Source organism: Vipera berus (genome assembly GCF_964194415.1).
Source record: "Vipera berus genome assembly, chromosome: Z".
Taxonomy (NCBI): domain Eukaryota; kingdom Metazoa; phylum Chordata; class Lepidosauria; order Squamata; family Viperidae; genus Vipera; species Vipera berus.
In genome coordinates this window covers 15,350,489-15,372,313 of record NC_138205.1, presented here as the reverse complement: position 1 = coordinate 15,372,313, position 21,825 = coordinate 15,350,489, and the positions used below count along the sequence as shown (strand labels likewise).

Below are 21,825 nucleotides of genomic sequence, written 5' to 3'. Positions count from 1 at the left end.
TTCACTTGTCTGTTTTATGACCATCATCACCATGATGAGTGGGCTTCAAAGCAGTCATAAGCCGAGGACTATCTGTATTGGATTTGCCACTTTTCTTTGTGTGATCCCCTCTAATTAATGTATGGCTCACTCAGTTCAGTATATTTTTGTTTTTAAACAGAGACTATGCCCATTTTTCTAAGGATATCAGAAGCAGGAAATATATCACTTATACTGTAGAACAAGCTTGCCAAAATACTGAACAGCACAAATGAACAGCATTCCGTGTGCCTTTGGCGTCTAGTCGTGCCGGCCACATGACCACGGAGACGTCCTCGGACAAGCGCTGGCTCTTCGGCTTTGAAACGGAGATGAGCACCGGCCCCTAGAGTCGGAAACGACTAGCACGCATGTGCGGGGGAACCTTTACCTTTACCTATCACATACCTACTTAAAGAAATATCTATACACTAAAGTCATGTATGCCTAATTAATCTTTCCATAATCCTATCAGAATCAGACCAAGTTAAAATGGTCCTTGAGGTTCTTCTGCATGTTGAGATGGATATTCTTAAGGATGGCTGAGTATCCTAATTCACAATAAAAGGTTATGTTGGTCTTAGTCTTGGACACAAAGTCAGGATAGTACATGACCTACTGAGGGATTCAAAAGAAAAATAAGATTCCCACATTCTTCTTCTATTGACTATCTTAGCATATTTTCTAAGTGAATGAATAGAATAACAGAATAACAGAGTTGGAAGGGACCTTGGAGGTCTTCTAGTCCAACCCCCTGCTCAGGCAGGAAACCCTACACCATTTCAAACAAATGGCTGTCCAGTCTCTTCTTAAAAATTTCCAGTGTTGGAGCATTCACAGCTTCTGAAGGCAGGTTGTTCCACTGATTAATTGTTCTAACTGTCAGGAAGTTTCTCCTTAGTTCTAGGTTGCTTCTCTCCTTGATTAGTTTCCATCCGTTGCTTCTTGTCCTGCCTTCAGGTGCTTTGGAGAATAGCTTGATCCCCCTCCTCTTTGTGGCAGACCCTTAGATATTGAAACACCGCTATCATCCCTAGCCCTTCTTTTCATTAAACTAGACATACCCAATTCCAGCAACCGTTCTTTATACATTTTAGCCTCCAGTCCCCTAATCATCTTTGTTGCTCTTCTCTCCACTCTTTGTAGAGTCTCAACGTCTTTAGAATGAAACTCATTGTCTTCTGGATCTCTTTACTTACACCAGGGGTGGGCAATTAATTTTACCCAGGGACCATGTGAGAAACTGGGACTGTTGTGGATGGCTGATCCAATAGACTGAACTCAGTTCTGCTCAATATTAATTTTATCGCTTTATAAAAAGCAGTAAATTACAGTTTGGATTAGCTGCTACTGGTAGGAATGCATGTCTTATTTACATGTTATTTCTGACTTCTGATTGACCTCACGGGGGGGGCAGACCTGGCCTGGGAGCCATAAAATGCCGAGGTCTGACTTAACAATGTCTCCTCTGTGAATGGTAGGCAACCTGTAGCCTCAGGGCCAAATGCACTCCATGAAAGTCTTCCGTTACCCCATTTCCTTTTTCCAGTGAAATATGAGCCTTGTCTGAACCCCGGAGTTCCAGAGAATGGGTACCAAACTCTTTACAAGCATCACTACCAAGCAGGTGAATCCCTGCGCTTCTTCTGCTATGAGGGCTTTGAGCTTATAGGGGAAGTCACGATCACCTGTATACCTGGACATCCATCCCAATGGACCAGCCAGCCCCCCCTCTGCAAAGGTATGGGTCCCTCTCCTCATCGTATGTGGCTTTCACTCACTATTTTGTGACCCTCTGTTTTGTTTGCCTGACATTTTTTTTAAATAGTCCCTTGGTCTCTTTCTCCCCACCAGTGGCCTATGAGGAGTTATTGGATGACCGGAAACTGGAAGGTGAGTGGGAAGAAGTTTGGGAAGGGATTCTGGGAGGGTGACAAACATTATTTATCTTCCTTCCCTCCCTCCCTCCCTCCCTCCCTCCCTCCCTCCCTTCCTTCCTCCCTTCTGCTCAAACAGCAGGTGGAAGTTGTAGCTAAGGGGACTAAGTGTGCCAGACCCTATCCCAGACCTCAATAACGTAGGTCTGATGTCCGTTTGATAGGACTACTGCAATGTGCTCTAAATGGGACTGCCTTTGGAGACAGTCCAGGAGCTGTAGCTGGTATAAAATGCAGCAGCAAGATTTTTGCCAACACAACCATGCCAGTATAGAATTACATTTATAGTACAGTGGCTGCCTTGGTTGCCAATAGACTTCCAAGCTCAACTCAAAGTGCTGGTCGTTACATTTGACGCTCTAAATGGTGCATCACTAAAATACTTCAATTGCTAGAAGGTAATCTGCCCATTTCATTCTCTTGTTCAGAGAAGGCTGCAAACCTTCCCCTCTCAAGGACCGCGGGTGAGACCGTCTTGTTCTCTCTGTAGTAATTCCCACCCTGTGGAATATTCTTTCCCAGGAAATGCATGTAGCTTCCACCTTGCTGCAGTTCTAGAAACAGGTTAAGTCTGTTTTATTTTAATGACCTTTCAAACTCAGCTGATTTGACTGTGGGCACCTTTCTTTCTTTCACAGTTCTCTTTGCTTTTTGTGACTGTTTGGGATCTTTGACAATGTTCTAATTTACTTATTGTTATACTTTTGGTTTTTTTTGGTTCATTTGGGATTGGGGTAGGCTATAAATTCTGAAAAATAAAATAAAATAAAAAGTTCCAGGTGGAGCATTTGATACATACATCTCATACATTCCATTTTTTTCTTTCCTCTTGTAGTCACCCAGACCACAGATCCTTCCCACCAGATGGAAGGTGGCAACATTGCCCTGGCAATCTTCCTCCCCATTATTCTTGTCATCCTGCTGATTGGAGGCATCTACATCTACTACACTAAGTAAGTGATATCAAAATAATTTATGTTTGCTTTGTTCAGTGGGCATCGAAGTGCCATTAGACTCCGTGGGTTGATTCCAGTTAAGTTGCATTTTATTTTATTTTATTTTATTTTATTTTATTTTATTTTATTTTATTATTTAGCCCATCACCCCTACAATGTGACTCTGGAAGACAGAGATATTAATTGCAAATGGAGACGCAATGGAATTTAATCCCATTTGAAAGTTTTTGACCTGAAAACCCTGCACACAGTTCAAATTCTCAGGTGCAAGGAGACGGTTATAATAATTAGTCTTCTTAGTGATGTCGGAAATGCATTTTGCACAGAAAGGCAGCTTTGTCATTGTAATTTTATTCGGGCTTTGCAAGATTAAACTGTAGCATAAAAATGTGTTCCAGTCATGAACCTGAGTTGCCTTGTCTGATATGAATCCCTCACTGCTTTTAATTAAAACAACTCGGGCGCAGATAATGCCCTCCCAACATACATTTAAAAGAGAGGAAAATGACTCAATACTGCAATTGTATAATCAATTCAAAACCAAGATCATTGGTATATCAAGTTATAATAAAAGCTCCCCATATATGGCCAGAAGGAGCTTTGATCCTGCAAATCAGCAAGTTTTAAGTTTTACCACCTTCTAGAACAGGGGGGTCCCCAATACCCTGGGCTGCAGCCCATTGCCGGATCTTGAGCCGTTCGGAACCAGGCCGTGGAAGTCTCCCCCCCCCAAAAAAAACACCCGCTGATCCAGAAAGCCAAAAACGTTGGAGAACTCTGTTCTAGAAAGTATTAACCACTGTCCATACCTGCCATTAAGCGTAGCTAGAGTAACCTCCTGAATGTTTACCAGTTGTTCCTTTGAATGGCCGTGGTCTCAGGTATAAAATGAAGTCAACGTAGGAACAAAAATGTGATTGACGGTTAATTTTGTTGTGATAGATATGGCTAGCGCTTACTAAACGTGCAAAGCCAAAGGTTGACCCTGTAATTGTATTTTTGTATTTTACTGCAACCCAAAAAAAGTTGGAAGTCGCTTCCCCCCCTTTTGCCTCGCATTCCTTTCTTTTCTTTCCCTTCCTCCACTCCCTCGTTCTCTTTGCTCCTCTGTCTTTTGTGTTGTAATAAACTTGAGTAAAACATTTTAAAAAATTAAAATGTGATTGAAATGTGGGATAGGCACAGAACATCGGAAGCTGCTTGGCAGCTAATCAGACAACGGGTCGATCTAATTCTTCCAGAGAAGGCCTTTGCATCCGAAGATGCTGATGGCCAACTCTGAGCCACCCAAAGGCAAAGTATAGAATCTCCTCCACTGGGTTACTTCTGTAACAGGCAGTACGTGGAGTCATGCCGTTAAAATGGATCTGATTTTCCAAACCGGTAGGCTGATTATTTCAATCCACTCTCTTCTTCTTCTCCTTCTTTTACTTTCCTGCAGATTCCAAGGAAAAACTCTCTTCGGCTTCTCCTTTTCCAGCTCTCACAGCTACAGCCCTATCACTGTGGAATCTGATTTCAACAACCCTCTCTACGAGGCTGGGGTGAGCTGCAGACGCTCAGCCAAGCCATTGTTTTATCTAGAGTACCAATTTTTTTTAAAAAAAAAGAGGGTTGACTTATTCCAGTTCCTCATTTTCCTCCTCTCTCACTGCCTTTTTTTTCAACCTATTGCAATCTTACTGCAATTCTGTACAGATTTTCCCCAGATTTGGGGCTGTAAAATTAAGGTCAGTCCCTAGATCAGTGATGGCGAACCTTTTGGAGACCGAGTGCCCAAACTGCAACCCAAAACCCACTTATGTATCGTCGGGTGCTGGGCGGGCGGGACCCATTGGGTGGGCGTGGCTCATTGGGTGGGCATGGTAACTGCAGACTGGATGGGACTAAAAAAGTTCAACCCATCAATTCCAACTTTGCGAGATCTTTTTTTTCCTGCAAGAAGTTGAAATTGATTGATTGAAACTTTTTTTTTTTGCAAATGGCGGCAGAGGCCTAAAGCGAAAAGGTTTTATAAAACCCAGCTGAAGGCCTAGGACTGGGGCGATGGCCTGCGGACCCACAGAGAGGGCTCTGCGTGCCACCTGTGGCACCCTTGCTATAGGTTCGACACCACGGCCCTAGATATTGGAAGAGATGTAGCCTTTCCCACCCATACTGCCATCCAGTGGTCATCTGGCATTTTGCAACCTGGATGAGGCCGTTACAGATTTTCTGCTGTTTCTCCCAACAAGGGTTTCCCTTGGCAACATTTCTGCTGGTTTGGGGGGAAGGTGTACAATTTTGCCCATTTCTGAGTACAAGTAGTCCTCAACTTACAACAGCTCATTTAGTAACCGTTCAAAGTTACAACGGCACTGAAAAATGTGACCTATGACTGGGTTTTCACACTTACGACCTTTCCAGCCTCCCCATGATCATGTGATCAAAATTCAGATTTTTGGCAACTGACTCAAATTCATGACGTCGGCTGAATCCCAAGGTCACGTGATCCCCTTTTGCCATCCCACAAGCAAAGTCAATGGGGAAGCCAGATTCACTTCACAACTCGGTTACTAACTTATCAACTGCAGTGATTCACTTAGCGACCGTGGCAAGAAAAGTCATAAAATGGGGCAAAATTCACTTAAGAAATGCCTCGCTTACCAACAGAAAATTTGAGCTCAATTGCGGTCGTAAGCCGAGGACTGCCCATACTCCCTCCAGCTGTGGTCAACAAAAGCCCCCTTTAGAATTGGGAGAAAAGGAGACCACGCTAAGATGAATCCTGTTTATTTACTTTAACCATGCTTTATTGAATTTATCCTCTTTGGTGGGTTGGCACATGGGACCATACACAGACCAACAGTGCCACAGTGCATGAAGATGATCTTCTGATGTTTGGGTAATTCATAGTCGACTGGGTGGAAAGAAAACAGCTGGTGAGATTCTGTCCCTGGAATAAAGTGTTTCCCCCCCCCTCTTTCTGCTTAACAGGACACCAGAGAATACGAAGTTTCCATTTAGAGGACGTTACGAGATCTGCCATTCTTCTCCCAAACCCAGCTAGGTCTGAGGAGCAGCGACTGAGAATGATTCCTGATTTGGAGGAAATAGTGGAAGGTGGTTTTTGGGAGGGGGCTAAGGGAAAATGGAGGGGAGAGAAGGAGTTTATCCTTTATACCCCACAAATTCAGCTTTATCTCTTCTTCTCCATCTTGCTGCCTGACTGTCCACTCTCAGCTTTGGACCACTCCCTTGTCCCATGTAAATACCCTCTTCAATGTGCCAAATGTGTTTCTCACACACACACCCCTTCACAGAGTTATTATTATTCTGCTTTATCTGTTCATTTTATTTCTCTATTTATTTATTAATTACGTTATGCTTTTCCTCTTCCTTTATTTTAATGATCATTTCCCAAGAGGTTGAAAAAGGAGGGGAGGGTTCATCCCTTCTTCCATACTTTATCCATCACTGTTTTTAAGGAAGTGGGCCTGAGTTCTAAAAGGCGCTGCTATTGGGGGGGAAAAAAGTATCTCTGTAAACAAGGTTGTACAGTAGGATCACTAAACCACAATACATGCGGCTTACCACTAGGAGATATATTTAATCCTAAAATCAGTGGCAAATGGATGAGGGCAACAGAAAAAGCCGAATTCTGAGAGACGTTAGAAAAGGTATCGATCCCTAATTCTTAACGTGGAAGCAAGTCTCATGTTGTTCAGGAGAATTTACTTTCATAAAATTGGGAATACATTAGATAAAAAATGGAAATACAAGCAAAGTCATAGAACCATTGACTTTAGCTGTTCAGATCATACATCATTGGAGTTTTGCAAGTTCTGGATGCTGCAACATGCCCAATCAGAAAGGAACCAGGCTTCAATTTTAAGATTTGTGGGATATAATAGACACATTGGATGTAATAGACACACTTTCTCCTCTATATTACCGAACACCAAAACCTCCAGGAATAGGTTGTCAGGTGTTATAGAGGCTGTTGAAATAACCTAGTGACAAAACAATGTAATTGCTTTACCAGATTTAGCTGTATTTTCCTCTCGTACCATTAATTTCTTTGGCTTACTGCTTCTTACTCCTGTTCTATGCTTTGCCTAATGTTACTTACCCCAAAAATGGAACAGTGTGATGGGGATATATGTATGTATGTATATGTTTGTACAACCCCAGGACTAGGGTTGACACCCAGATAAGCACACACAAGGGTGCTGCCTATGAAGGGATTTCTACTGATATTTTAGTTGTTTTTCCTCTAATTTTCTAATATTTATCCCACCTCTCTGAAAGCAAAAATAATAATAATAATAGTAAAATAAAACCAACACAGGTCTTGAAAAGAGAGGCTTGGTAGAACTTCAATGAGCAAGTTTGGTTTTTTGTAGACTGGAAGACATGGACAACCCACCGTCAATAAATTCATTACTTATTTGTTTGTTAGGCAGTTTATCCCTTCCTTTCTGCTTGGCACAGCTTCCATAGCACTTCCTCCACTGATTTTTCCCTAGAAAAACTTTGTGAAGTTGATTGAGTTGGGATAAAAATGAGAGAAGGGGAGTCAACTTCATCCAGTCAACTTCCATGACTGCAGGTGGACTTGAATTTGATCTCCATGATCCAATCCTTTTACCATTAGACCACATCGGCCCTTTATTTACCATATTTTTTAGCAATACAGAATGGCTGTGGGGAATCACTTTAGTTTTACATTTGAGACACAAATATATTAAGGGTTGTTTCTGGTTCTACACAAAACTAGAAGACATCCTAGTACAGATAATACATCTTGTTCAGCCATTGTGACTACTAAAAATAATTTTAACAGTTCACCAAATATTTGGAGGAATAATTGGTAAACCCTTTTGATTTGAGTTCCTCTGGACCTATTTCCCATGAAGTTCATATGGATATTTAGATATGGAGCAAAGCCTTTTAATAATCAAACACTGGTCCCTAATGATTAGGATCTATATAACTTTTAAATGATAAAAGTTGCATCTGATAATTTTATGTTTCTTTCAAAGTTAACATTAATTTTACATACGCTTATAAGGACCATATTTATTACTTTTAAATTGTACTTTGCAGCCCTTTTAAAATAAAGAAAGTGTATATTTTTCCCATTTGTCTAATGTACTGACCCAAAGGATATAATAGCTGGAGGTTTTGCAGTCTCTGATTCATCCCAGTATCCTCTGAATGATTAAAAAAAAGTAGTATAATTATGTCTAGAAAAGATCAATTTTCCTACTTCACAGAATCCAAACATGCCCACTTAGTATTAGACAATTGCTTTAAGGATTAAATATTATTTCAGGATATAAATGGTTCATTGATGGCCTCTCTTGAATTAACATAACACCACAGAAAGCCACTGACTGCCTTGAATTTTCTTCAGGATGCTGAAGTTTTGTGTGGCTCTTTCTTTTAAGTTTGACAAGAAGAAAGATCCTTAGTGCCAAAATGTATGAAAATAACACTTTTAAAGCTGTTCAAGAGACCTCATCTCTTCAAGAGACCTTCTTTTAGGACATGAGACCATCTGAATGGAATCGTAGGATTCATCTCACACAGTAAGATGTGTAGGAGATGAGTATATTGTACCTAAAGCTACTCAATTACTGCCAGTATGGAGCTGGGCATAAAAATAGTACTTCCCAGCCTTTCTCCTATCCCAAATAGTGAAACTGACTTGTTATATCAACTCTTTCCTGGTGGCGAGTCTTGTATTTTCGAAGAAGGTGAAAAGTATTATTTACTCCAATTTTGTAGATAACTTATCCTTCCTCTTTTTCATGCTAGGAGGACAGTCCTGACGCATCCCCCCAAACGACAGTGCAATTTCTGGGGAATGCTCTCCTTTGCATCCTTACCATTTATAATTTTATTTTTTATTTTTTGGCCTTTGGTTACTTTCCCCCCACTCCTTCTCATTTGCTTTTATTTTGGAGCAATAAATAAAGTGCACCATTTGTAAAAGCTGTGGTGTCTGTACTTCTGTTACAGTCCAACAGGAAGTGGGTGTAGTCTTTGTGTGGCAATGGGTAAGCCTGTCCATCCAATTTAGCAAAGAAATGTTTAGAGCTAACACACATGAAATGGTACTTTCACATCTGTTTTGGTGTGTGTGTGCGTGCGTGCTTTGTGTTTTGAAACAGAGTTAAGGGGAGAGGCCAGTGGTTAATTGGGTGTTGCAAAAGGTCCAAAACCAAAAGAATATTAACGAAGAAACCCAGTGGTTTCTCAGTACTTTTTAATAGACTTATCGTTCTGATTCTTCTTTCAGGCAACTAGAAATTGCATCACGCAGCCCATAGGCAAAAATTAAATAAATACATTTACAAAGCAACCTGTCGCGTTTTGCAGAATTTAAGGTGCATTGAGCTAGCAGCCATTTATGGAAAGGAACCTAATCAGCTGCTAATTATTGTGGATTAAAAATGAGAAAAGGTGCTTTGCTTGAAATGTTAGCAACACCCACTGGCAGTGCCTGTCAGAATCCATTTATATCACAGTCATAAATGTATGTTTAAAATATTGTGCCTTCATCTGGATTCTGCCACCTTCCGGAGGAGGAAGGAGAGAATGTTTATTCAACCTGCCTTAGGCTATCTTCAAAGAACAAGGAAAACCTTTGAACTGGAGACAACAAGGAGGGGTGGTTAGGGAAGAAGGGATCTGGGTTGTATCTCCAAATGAAACTGAAAGGCAATTAGATTACCCTTTCCCACGGAAGGGCTTGACACTTAAGTTTAATTAATGTTAGTCTGACCAAATGGGGTTTTAAGGGAGGGGGCTGAAATGGGAATCTTTTATATAGTGCCAAATGTACCATAATATCAGGTCCCGTCTTGTATTACCTACAACCGATTCCATTTTAGTAAAATCTCCTTTTTTGGACAAGCCTGTTTCCAAGAGTTCGTTATTTCCTAAGATGTGGATTGGGCTGGGTGCTGACAGTGCCACTTATCTATTTCTGGCTCCTACACCTATCTTCTGGGCCTTCGTTTCCACATCATTTTTATTTGTACATGATCTGTGGCGTCCTAGGTACTCTCTGAGCTTGGTTGTTTGCTTGCAGATGCTTCATTACCTAACTAGGAAACATCAGTGCTAATGAGTGGGGGTTTGCTCCCTGTTTATACCCTTACTCAGGGCTTTTTTTTCTCATAGAACGCTCAGAACTGAGTTCCGGCACCTTTTTTTGGATGGAACCTTGTAGGGTAGGCAAGGCGGGTTGTATGACATGTGTGAGTTCCGTCACCTTTTCCTTTTACAAAAAAAGCACTGCCCTTACTAATACCGAGGGTGTTATCTAGTAGGGTAAAAAAAATGTCTGCAAGAAAAATAATAAAACTAAGCACCAAGGACTTCACAGTTCAGCCCACAGAATATTCCATGTACGTGATTTCTTAGCTGAACCTTCATAGCCCAAAAATCATTGGTAAGCCTAGTGACAAACTTGCAGCATCAATAGTTGAGAATGTATTTTTAACTCCATCACAAGCACTTTAATTCAGACTTAAAAAGCAAATGGTTTTGTAGGAAAGTTGTCATCTATTAAGGTAAAATAAAGCCACCTTCATTGAGATCAGATTCTGGTGATGACACAGATATGTCTACTTACAGGTTGTTCCCTTTACAATTCAGAAGGAATAGTTCTGGTTTGGTAGTTTCCCACTTTAACCTTCAGCTGCTTGGGTGTTCCAGCCAAACTTCAGGGCTAGTTTCCCTCCTTATAGAACAGGGTTGGGGAACCATGGCCCTTTTATGACTTGGGGACTTCAACTCCCAGAATGGGAGTTGGCTGGCTGAGGAATTCTGGGAGTTGAAGTCCACAAGTCAAAAAAGGACCATGATTCCCCACTCCTGTTATAGAAGATCTCTATCTATTGAAACCAGAAGCCTACAATCAGATAATAATAACAACAACAACAACAACTAATGATAATAAGTTGGAAGGGACCTTGGAGGTCATCTAGTCCAACCCCCTGCTCAGGCAGGAAACCCTATACCATTTCAGACAAGTGGCTGGCCAATCTCTTCTTAAAAACTTCCAGTGTTGGAGCATTCACCACTTCTGGAGGCAGGTTGTTCCACTGGTTAATTGTTCTAACTGTCAGGAAGTTTCTCCTTAGTTCTAGGTTGCTTCTTTCCTTGACTAGTTTCCATCCGTTGCTTCTTGTCCTGCTTTCAGGTGCTTTGGAGAATAGCTTGACTATATCAAATAAAACTTTGTTCTGTTCAACATCTGCTTGTACAATAAGAATAAGGTAGTCCTCAACATACAACACTTTAGTGACCAAAGTTACAATGGCAGTGGCATACAAGCACCCACACTTAACAACTATTGCAGCATCTCCGCAGTCATGGGATCAAATTCAGGCACTTGGTAATTAGCATTTCTTTACAACAGTTGCAATGTCCCGGGGTCATGTGATCATGTGACCTTCCCAGCTGACCTCTGATCAGCCAAGTCAATGGGGCAAGTTGGATTTACTTAATGGCTGTGTGATTCATTTAACAGCTGTAATGATTCTCTTAACAACTGTGGCAAAAGAAAGATAAGTCACTTAACAACCATCTTGCTTAGCAATGTAAATTCTGGTTCAAGTTGTGGTCACAAGCTGAGGACTACGTGTACTGAAACAAAAAGCATATTAAATGAAGATTTTGCATAAACTTTGGGGAGGTTGTGTCTTGTGGTAATACCAAGAATACGTCCCTCTGTATCTTATGAATTAATTGGCTTCATATTCATTTCCTTTCCTGATAATATAAGATTATAAAATCAATTCTATAGCAGGAGACTCACAGGTTCGTCACAGGGTTCAACCGCAGAGGAGAAAGATGTAGTCATTATGTTCATTTTGATTATTGTATCACAGCAAACCACAATTTACCAAAATCAAAATAAAACATGACTTAGCATAATGTATGAACCCGGTCAGTATACTGTGTTGTATCTTAACAGATGTGCAAAATTACGCATCTTGGTGACAGGTCCAGTTTCTCTTGTAGTGGAAAAAAACATGTTTTTAGCAGAAATTACCTCATTTGTAAAACTTTTTAAAGTTGTGGGAAGCCTCCCTCCTCTTCCAGAGTATGAAATATTCTGGGGAATATTAAAAGAAGCAGGATATTATATTTCCCTTGTAGGAGAAGAAGAGAGATGTTCTTAAAGGCAGAAAGTAGTCTCAGTCTTCCTGCTATGTCAGGGGTCTCCAACTCCCACTCCATGGACTAGTATCGGGCCGTGGCATGCCAGCAACCGGTCCACACAAACAAGCAAAGCCCCATCCATGGGATGTAGGCACCACACAAAACCATGCACCCTCCGGTCCACAGAAAAACCTCTCTCCATGGAACTGGTCCCTGTTGCCCAAAAGGTTGGGGACCTCTGTGCTATAGGAAAAACAGCCTCAAGCAGAAGCCTGAAGTCTTTAGGAATGGAGATTTCGTAATCCATTCAGAAAGACTGGGCCACCGTATTCATAAACAAAAGGCCTTCAGTCACAGCTCCCACAGAAGGCTGGAGCTGATGGGATTAAAAAAACAAAGACTCCTAAAATCTACATTCCCCATCCAACTCCAAGGGCAGGGCATAACCTCCCAGCCACAATGGGAGTCAGGCAACAATTAAGAATCCTAAAAGGGCACACTCAAGCACAGGTCAAAGTACATTTCACAATGAACAGGCATCTCAAACACACAAGACCCAAAGAAGGTATAAAAACCCACCTTCTCTCAACTCCATTTTGTCAGCCACCCCAGAAACATGCTGCTGTCACTTTAGTTTCTGGCTATCAAATAAATAGAGATCTGTTATGTACTGGGTTCGTTGCGCAAGAACGAAGACGAGGCGAGTGAGTTCAGCAAAGATCATTACTTATTGCTTGCAGGATCTGAACTGAGAAACAGGGCTGCGGATGCAGCAATTTATACCCTGGCCTCTAGGTGGCGGCCAATATGTTTGAAGCAACCTATTGCCGCCCTAGAGGCAACCAATAGCAGCGCTGGAGACGGATTGTCTGAGGAGCTGGGAGCCGTTAGCCAGCTTCCCTGCTCAAACAGCCTTCCAGCAATTACCCAGTGGTGTTCCCTTAACAAAGCAAGCCCAATACATTACAATCTCCTTTCCAAAATGCAGCCTGCCTTCAGTTCATTTCTACAGTGTCCTTCTCCCGGCTTGGAATATGTCAGTGTTTCTCAACCTTGGCAACTTGAAGATGTGTGGATTTCAACTCTGAGAATTCCCCAGCCAACATGCTAAGAAACACTGTTGTAGGTCATCAGAAAAATTTCCAGAACCGTATTTTATTTATTTTATTTATTTTAATTCCATTTATATCCCGCCCTTCTCCGAAGACTCAGGGCGGCTTACAAACTTAGCAGTATTAAGGGAAGATCTTAATGGAATACATTTTGAGCCCCCTAGATCTTTTCATCAGGCAAAAAAATGTTGTTAAAAATAAGTTTCCAACAACTGACTTCACGCTTTTATTTTTAAGGGAGATTCCCCACTCTGAAACATCACACTACAAAACAAAGTTGTCTTGCTGTATTCACACATGGCAATAAATCATTATGTGGTTTGTCTTGAAGTAGTTGATCGGCTTGTGTATCTATACAAATGTGGTTTATTGATTAAACAAAAATTCATGCTATCCAAATATATTATATTCCATCATCATCTTAGCAAGCCAGCCCCCTTCCCACTTTTTGATTATCCTATCCTTGTGAGTCCTCAGTTTAATACCTTTTTATTTTATTCTTTGAAATACAATACTGGTACTGTAGACCATTCACTGCATTAAATAATTATGGTAATTCTTTGTCCCTACAGGGAATCAATTTACTCCGTCTTACGCGAGCAACATTTTAAAGCCTTCTCATAGCAGCATTTTACATATTATTTACAAGGAGGCAGTTTATCCCAGTAAATACAGCAGCGATCTTTAAACATTTTAAGGGGAGGGGACCTATGATCTGTAAAACACGGCAAAATTTTCTTCATGTAAGAAGTGAGAAGAAAGAGGTCCTGTGCTGAGTTATGCTTACCGTAATAAGCAAAAGGAAAAACCATCTTAATTATTAACATGTGACTTTATATTCATGAAAACTCACCAGGCAAACTTAAAGATTTTTGAAAGGAAAACAAAAATGCAGGCAAGCTATTCTGACTCCAGTTCTACCCTCCAGTATTTCTATATATTGATAGAGCTGCAATTAGAATAGCTCAACTGCAGTTGCTTTTGCAGTTCAGGGTATTTGCACAGTAATTACAAAGTTTGCTCAGAGAAGGTGGAGCCTAGAGACAGAAACCTAGCAGAACGTAAACAACAAATCTACACAAGAACTAGTTCACAAACTATCTTGAGGTCCAGCTTCCTGTTTCCTGTAAAGACAGCACGACATTTGCTTCTTCCAAGCCCTCAAGCCAGGTACAAATGGAACAGTAAGCTCTCTGGAACTGCTTCTAAACCTGGAGGTTCCATTAAACTGTCATTTTTTCTCCATGAAAAATGAATTTATGATAAAATAAACTTTAGGGCTTAGAACAACTGAATCCCTCTCCTCAGCCTTTGCTGCTTTAAACTCTGTATATACAGCTAAGTATTTTTTTTAAATGGGCAATTCTTACAATAGGTTTCCTGTAGAATAAGTGTTTCTCAACTGTGGCAGTTTAAGATGGGCGAACTTCAACTCCCAGAATTCCAGTGCCTGCTCTAGATCCTATCTTTATTTGTAGTACAGTGGCTAAGGGAGTGTTTTTTAATCTTGGCAGGTTTGAGGATGTGTGAACTTCAGCACCCAGAATTTCCCAGCCACTTCACTTCCTATTGTAGTTTACAACCCTGTGATTTCCCTTCCAAGGATTAGTTATTATTTAGAAATAATATCCACATTCATCCAGAATCAACTTCCATTTTGAGGCCCACGTTCTAGACCTGTTAGCTTCTGTAGAAAGTAAAGTCTTCATCATGGTTCAATCCAAGTCGGGGATAAACAACATGGAGACTGCTTTAGGAAAAAGGTTGCAGTTTATTGCAGAGGAGAGCCAGACAGAAAGATGGTTCTAGCAGACAAAGGACTGAGCGCATGTAGGGAGTGGGTTTTTACACCCTGTTGAGCCTTTTGTTCGGAGTGATTTCTTGTTCCTGTTTGAGGCTATTTCCTGTGTCAGGTATTCTGAGCTGAGTCTGGGTTTGCCCTTTGGCATCTGTGGGTTAACCTTATTATGTCCAACAGGGTATGTAGATTTTAGGTCTTTGTCTTCCTAAGCTTCTAGCTGGGGCCTCCTACATCTGCATTTGTACAGAGCTTGTGGGAGGGAGAGCTGGGGCTATTAAGCAAACTGGACATGCTTTTCTGGTTCTTCAATATCTTTTGAGGTAATATATTTTTCTGCCCTTTAAATATTTCCTTCTCTGGGGAGCTGACTTCCCACACTTTTCACTCCCATTGCATATGAGCTGGGAATTATGGGAGCTGAAATCCAACTTGGCCAGAAGACATTGAGTTGGGAAGGGCCTCTTGGATAGTGTTGGTGTTAGATTGGTTCACCATTCTCCAGAGCAGTGTTTTTCATCTTGACAACTTGGAGATGTGTAGATTTAAACTCCCAGAATTCCCCAGCCAAGGATTCTGGGAGTTGAAGTCCGTACATCTTCCAAGTTGCCAACGCTGAAAAAACACTGCTCTCAAGGACTGCAAGCCGGTGCCTTTCGGATGACTCATAACTGTTACTTGCACCTTCCTGGTGTGAGATATGTGGGATCAGAAAGGGAGGGCTGGGTGAGGTGATGGCTGCCGGGGGTGGGGGGTGGGGAGTGAGGTGCCCCCAAAGGAGATTGCACAGAAACTACATTCAGACGACATCTTGCTTCCGGGGGGGGGAAGGGCAGAACCGTGGTTCCCTTACTTTGGGGGATTCGCACAACGTGCTGGCCTTAAACGAGGTTGGCCCTGCCAAGCTAAGGATCAATTCAATGTTGTCCACCCTGCCAGCGGGTGTTTTGCGCAGGAGTGCTGCAGCAAGACTGCGGTCTGGGGAAAGCCCCCCATGCAGGTTAGTCGTACAAAACAGAAAATCAATTGCAGAGGGCTGGATGTGGGTGTTCCCGCTCTGCCGGTTCCTCTAATCTTTCGGATATTTCCAGATGCTCCAGATTAAAACCCAGGCTTCGGGCTATTTTCTTTTCTTTCTTTTTTTTGGAGCAATAGTGCCTCTAGCTCACGCTCCATTTTTTTTTTTTGCAGCCTGGGTAGGCGGAGAATCTGGGCCGGAAGCCGAGGAGGGAGGGGGAAATCCGTGGGCTTTTTTTTCGCTCCCGCCTGCGCGGTCACCTCCGCTGCCGCCGCCGCTTCTTCCTCCGCGAGCTCTCGCTTGTGTCACGGGCGCTGACGACAGCAGCCTCCTCCGCAGCCCGTCGCCATGGCAACCTTTTGTTGCCTCCAACGCTCGAGTGGTCCAGCCGAGGAGGGGGGCAGCAGGGGCGGTATATAGGCAAGGCTCGGGTGTGGGGGGGGGGAGTCAAGGAAGGAACCTCCAGTTCCCCACCCAGAAAAGAGGAAGGCTGGAGAATCCTGCGGGAAGGAGAGGAGCTGGAGCAGAAGGACAGAAGAGGAGAGATTTTATTATATTGATTAAATTGTACAGACGCCGCTTATAAAGAGTGGCCTATTTGGAAGGAGGAGAGGAGGAAGAAAAGGCAAGCGCATCTTGGAACGGAGAAAGCCTCAGCCTTCTTCCCCAAAGGGAGAGAGCAGATTTCTTGACAGAGGAGAGTTGGGGGAAACTGCCCTGAAAGTCTCCGTTGAAAAACAGCACTGACTGGTAATGTTTTTCATCTTTCTCCAGCAAAACTGGGCATCAAGGATTAACTGGAGTTGGCATTGCTGTTTTTGTAAATTCAGAAATAATTATTTCTAAGGTGGGGCCTTGGGGAGGAGAAGGGGATGGGGAGGGATGAGGAATTGAATATTTGGGAGTGGGGTGCCCTTTGAGAGAGACCGAAGAACATCCAATGAAGGAATTGGGGTGTGTGTGAGAGAGAGTGAGCTGCCCTCAAATGCAGAGAGGGGCTAAGAAGAGGGATGCTTGTTTTAAGATTGTGAGTCAACTAAAGTAGCTACCATGCCTTTGCAATTACTGTACAAAATATGAGCAAAGAATTGCTCAGTTGCTATTAGGGACCATGACAATAGCACAACTCAGCTAAATCTTGAGTAGATGAGTTCTGAAGGAAGGAGAATTGTAGATGAAGCATTATTTAAGGGCTATTAAAGGGAGCTTAGAACTGAAGCCAGATACAAAGATTGGTGCCCTTTGAGAGGGATGGAAGGGAAGTGGAGTTATGACTGGGCAAAAGTCAAAATGGAGTTGGAATGACTGCTCAAAAAGTTGTGATAAAGGAGACGGATTCTGGCAAGCCCCTATTGAGGTGAGGTTGTGTTCTCAAACTGGCATCTAGGGCACAGAGCTGAAAGAGATGGGCGGTTGACATTGGGCAAGCTTAAATGTATTTTGTTTTATTCCTTATAATGTTTAGCATTTACCCAACATTGCAGGGATAGCTATATGTAGGGGAAATCATGTATAACTCAGGTGTTAAAATCAAGTATGTATACACAAATGAGTATGGTCTGCATCTTTTAAAGTTTGAAAACTAGATGATTCAGCATCTGTGGGGAAGAAAGTTTGAAAGCAGGAGGTTTTAAGGGAAATGGGAGATGAAGGAATGTAGCTGGCAGCTGAAATCAGAATACCCAGAGTGTCTGCAGACTGGACTTTTAATAGATGAAACTAGGAGGCAAGACTAGATAAGGAAAACTATGTAAGTCATATTGGAAGTGGAATTTTAGAAGGAGCATATTTATTAGATCACCCTTATTCTACCCCAAGTGCAAGCATACCTGAAATGAAAAGGGGAGTCTAATTTTTGTCAGAATTTGGGCTGTGGGGTTAGGGTGGAAGGAACAAGTTTCAAGGTAAATGGGAGGACAAATTGGCTTGCTGCATTATATCCTTTATTATATTCTTATATAAAGAACTCTGCCAACGAAGGATAATATTCGTAGCTCAGGGTTGAAATGAGGGGTCCTTGGTGCTCTCTGAGCTTGCTTGTTTTCTTGCAGAAGTTTCATTAGCCTAACTAGGTCACATCATCATCTGTGCTAGTCCTGACCATGTTACCTAGTTAGTGGAATGAAACATCTGCAAGAAAACAAACAAGTCAGCACCAAGGGCTCCTCATAAAGAATTCTAAATAGCATCATATTGTTAAACATGCAAGACCCTGCCTGGGCCATTCAGGGACATCCTCTACATCCCACCAGCACACCAGATTGCAGTAGAAATTCTGATCTTCATTTTAGGAAAGGGAGGGCTTTTTGTTTTTTCTTTTTACTTTAGATCCTTAGTTGACAATTGGGGCAGGAAAGCAAAATCTGTAGGGAACAGTTAAAAGCAAAGTGGGCTTTTCTCCTGGTGAAAGGTGAGAAGAGCTGGTGCCAAAACGGCCTGTCTCCCTTTGCACCAATCTTGGGGGAGTATGAGTCACAATTTAGCACCAGAACTTTCCCCACCCTGATTTTTGAGCCCAGGGGCTGGGATGGTGAAAGTGGGAGGGGTGACAGAAGTGGTTGAGAAATGCGCATTAACAGTCCAGGCTGGGGAGAATCCTAGGGATAGTGGAGAGTTCACTGCCCCTTTAAGAGGCTGTCTTCTCCCTCCCCCATTCCTCCATTTTCCCATCATCTCCATCATCCCCCCCTCCCCGCGCATTATTCTTGCAGCATCATAGTTTCCAGTTCCTTCTTCCCCCTCCCCCTTCTCTCCCTGTCTAGCCTAAGAAGCAGGGGTTCCCTCTGGATATCCACAGAGAGAGAGCTCCAGGGGAATGACTGAGGTAGGATATGGGGAACTATTTGGCTTTGTGGAGAAGTTGCTGATGATTGGGTTGGTCACCCTTATTTCAGGCCTTCTTGCACTTATTCCTGTCTTTTCCTTCTTCCTCTGTTCCTCTGCCAGTTTTGTTCTGCTTCATCATATCATTTGCTGACTGCAGCTGGTTCATCCATTGATTTTGTTAGCTCCCAAATCTATTTCTAACTCTCTCCCCTACCTCATTCTGTATCCCTGCAGGTCCCATGCTCCTCTCTCGCTAAAAGCAACAGCAAAACAATTTGTTAGAATAAAAAAGAGAGTTAAAAGTTTTGCATTCGTGGGGCAGGTCAAGTTTAAGACATGAGAAATATTAACCTTTAACTGTTAAATTGCACCAATTCTTGAGACTTTGCTTCTTTTCTCTCTCTCTCTCTCTCCTCCACCCCCCACCCCTTAGTTGTTATGTATGCTGAACCATCCACCATGAATTTCCGGAACCATGGGTTCTTTCGCCGTTCTCCGCCCACTTCGGTGGCGAAGCCATCTCCTGCTGCTGGGAACACATTGTCGGTCTTGGGAGGCATTGCTCAAATCTCTCCTTGTCTCTATCTCTGCTCTGGCAATGCTGCATCAAATAGACACATGGTGTACTCCCGGGCAGTGAGCTGTATAGTAAATGCTACCATGGAAATCCCCAACGCCAACTGGCCGGACATCGATTATGTGAAGGTCCCTGTTCCAGACCTTCCCCATGCTCCACTCTCCTTGTACTTTGACTCCGTGGCCGATAGGATACACCAGACAGGGAAGAAGAATGGAAGAACTCTAGTTCACTGTGTGGCAGGCGTCAGTCGGTCTGCCTCCCTCTGCATTGCTTACCTAATGAAATATCATCGATTGAGCCTCCTGGATGCTCATGAGTGGGTGAAGAGCAGGCGACCGGTTGTAAGGCCCAATGTAGGCTTCTGGAGACAGCTCATTGAATATGAACGCAAGTTGTTTGGCAAGAACACCGTCAAGATGGTGCCTTCCCCCATTGGGTTGATCCCAGATGTTTATGAAAAGGAGACCCGTGGGCTGGTCCCCTTGTGGAATTTGAGATAAAGGCTATCATTGAAATGGGCTGTGGGCCACATTGACTTAGAATGAAAAAGTTCCACCATGTTAGGTTGTTAAAACAGGACTGTTCAATGAGGTGGATCTTAATAAGAAATTCTGTTTTGGTAGTCTTTTTTCTAAGACCTTGCAATATGAGTACAGTAGATCATGGAAGACACGAGTTGATTGAACTTTTCAGTGTGATAGACGATGCTGTTTGTTATCATCCTATCAACCATTGCTAAGAACCTGTATTTTGCTTACAGTCTGAGATGAGAAATGGTTAAACAGAAACATACAGGCAGTAAAGATTACTGTACTATCTAATTGCAAAGACTCCAAGGTCTTTATAAATTAATCTTTGCATAGTAAGGAGAAATATCTTTCCCTTTCCTCCCCGTTCTGCTTCAAGAGTTTCAAAAATCCTTTCTTGGGTTTGCTTTGATTTGAATAAGCACAATATACTTTCCTGTCTGGAAGGTTAAGCCCTAAGGTGATGTGAATTAAAACAACGATTCATCCAAAGATTCAGGGTTTTGAGGAATGCCCATAAACTCTAAACGGCAGAAGCCAAGAATGAGGATGGCACAACTATCTACAATAGGTATAAGATAACTCTACAAGAGAATGTTATTTCATATATATATTCACTAAGCAGGTTGCAACTTGGCCACGATATTCCATATATCACTATTTTAGGATCCTCCAATTGAGGACTATTTAAACTCTTGTGGGGGAGATAGGAATTTTTGACTATTGGCTCAGGGTAGATATGTACTTGAAAAGGGGTTAAAGAACAAATACACCAATCAAGTCTTTTTCGTACCCCTTGCTAAGATTCAACAGTAGCAGGGAAACTTTCTCAACACATTGCACCTTAAAAAAGAGAGAAAAAGACTACATCTTGAAAGTTAACACATTCACAGTCGGGCGAGAAAGCTACACTGTGAACAAGTAGTAGAGTCACAATTTGGTGTGAGCAAGTAGTCCTGTAGTTTTGATTATGTGATTTGCAGTATTTTATAACAAAGAGGATTTCAAAGTGAAGCTTTTCTAATACAAAGGTATAAAATTGGAAGATGTATCCATTGTTGAGTGAACATCAGGTGAGGTCTAAGTGTATCCACCGTGTTTCTCACCCTTGGCAGGTTTGAGATATGTTGACTTCAATTCCCAGAATTCCCCAGCCACCATGGCTGGCTTTGATCAGGAATTGTCAGTGTGGCCTTGATCAGGAATCGTCATTCTATCATACCAAGAGGGAGAACCATGTTTAAAGAGCTGTCTTAAAAGAAATCTATTAGGGACAAATTCTGGAGCACAACATCAGCCTAAATTCATCAGCCTAAATGGCTGAGGAATTCTGGGAGTTGAAGTCCACAAGTCATAAAAGGGCCAAGTTTGAAGACCCCCTGGCCTAAATGGAACAGGCTCAGATGTGTTTTTCATAAATATCACATAAACATAGTCTATCTATAACCAACAAATGAGTGTGCTTATAAAAGGAATGGCTTAGCAGCATTTCATAACATTTCTCTGTCCGGAACAAAGAATATAGTTCATTCCCATCTAAGGTTGATTGTATTGAATTTTCAATACAATTGCTAACTAGGCTTTTCACAAAACAGTAACTTATGCAGCTGGTAATTAGTATATTATCTGTGAAAAAGATAGTTTACTGGAAAATTCTTCTATGGTAGGAATTGAATGGGTAAATTCTGTAGCCTTCCTGTTCTTACAGAAAAATATACCGGTAATTGGAGTTTTTTTAGGCATTCCCAGAAGAATCCAGAAATAAGCTATTGGCCAGCAGTGTGTGGATTTATAGGAGTTGAAGTGCACATTTAACTGAGATTGAAAAACATTGGTATAGGCCAGGGATAGGCAACCTTGGCTCTTTTATGACTCGTGGACTTCAACTCCC

The 21,825-nt window shown here is 42.1% G+C and overlaps 2 protein-coding genes across 2 annotated transcripts in view; both read left to right on the top strand.

Annotated features, from left to right (window-relative positions):
• The window catches only part of LOC308677283 (seizure protein 6 homolog), a gene marked incomplete at both ends in the record, with an annotated part of 33,375 nt that extends 27,458 nt beyond the window's left edge, over positions 1 to 5,917 (top strand). The window contains 5 exons of the mRNA XM_081343543.1: positions 1,568 to 1,759; positions 1,873 to 1,911; positions 2,791 to 2,908; positions 4,353 to 4,455; positions 5,888 to 5,917. Coding sequence (XP_081199669.1) covers positions 1,568 to 1,759; positions 1,873 to 1,911; positions 2,791 to 2,908; positions 4,353 to 4,455; positions 5,888 to 5,917 — 482 coding nt within the window. The remainder of the gene's footprint in view (positions 1 to 1,567; positions 1,760 to 1,872; positions 1,912 to 2,790; positions 2,909 to 4,352; positions 4,456 to 5,887) is intronic.
• A 10,539-nt stretch (positions 5,918 to 16,456) lies between these two features.
• On the top strand, positions 16,457 to 20,212 carry LOC308677896 (dual specificity protein phosphatase 14-like). The gene is made up of 2 exons (XM_081344593.1): positions 16,457 to 16,751; positions 19,261 to 20,212. The coding sequence occupies exon 2, from the start codon at positions 19,266 to 19,268 to the stop codon at positions 19,905 to 19,907; it is 642 nt and encodes a 213-aa protein (XP_081200719.1). The 5' UTR covers positions 16,457 to 16,751; positions 19,261 to 19,265; the 3' UTR covers positions 19,908 to 20,212.
• Positions 20,213 to 21,825: the final 1,613 nt, after the last annotated feature.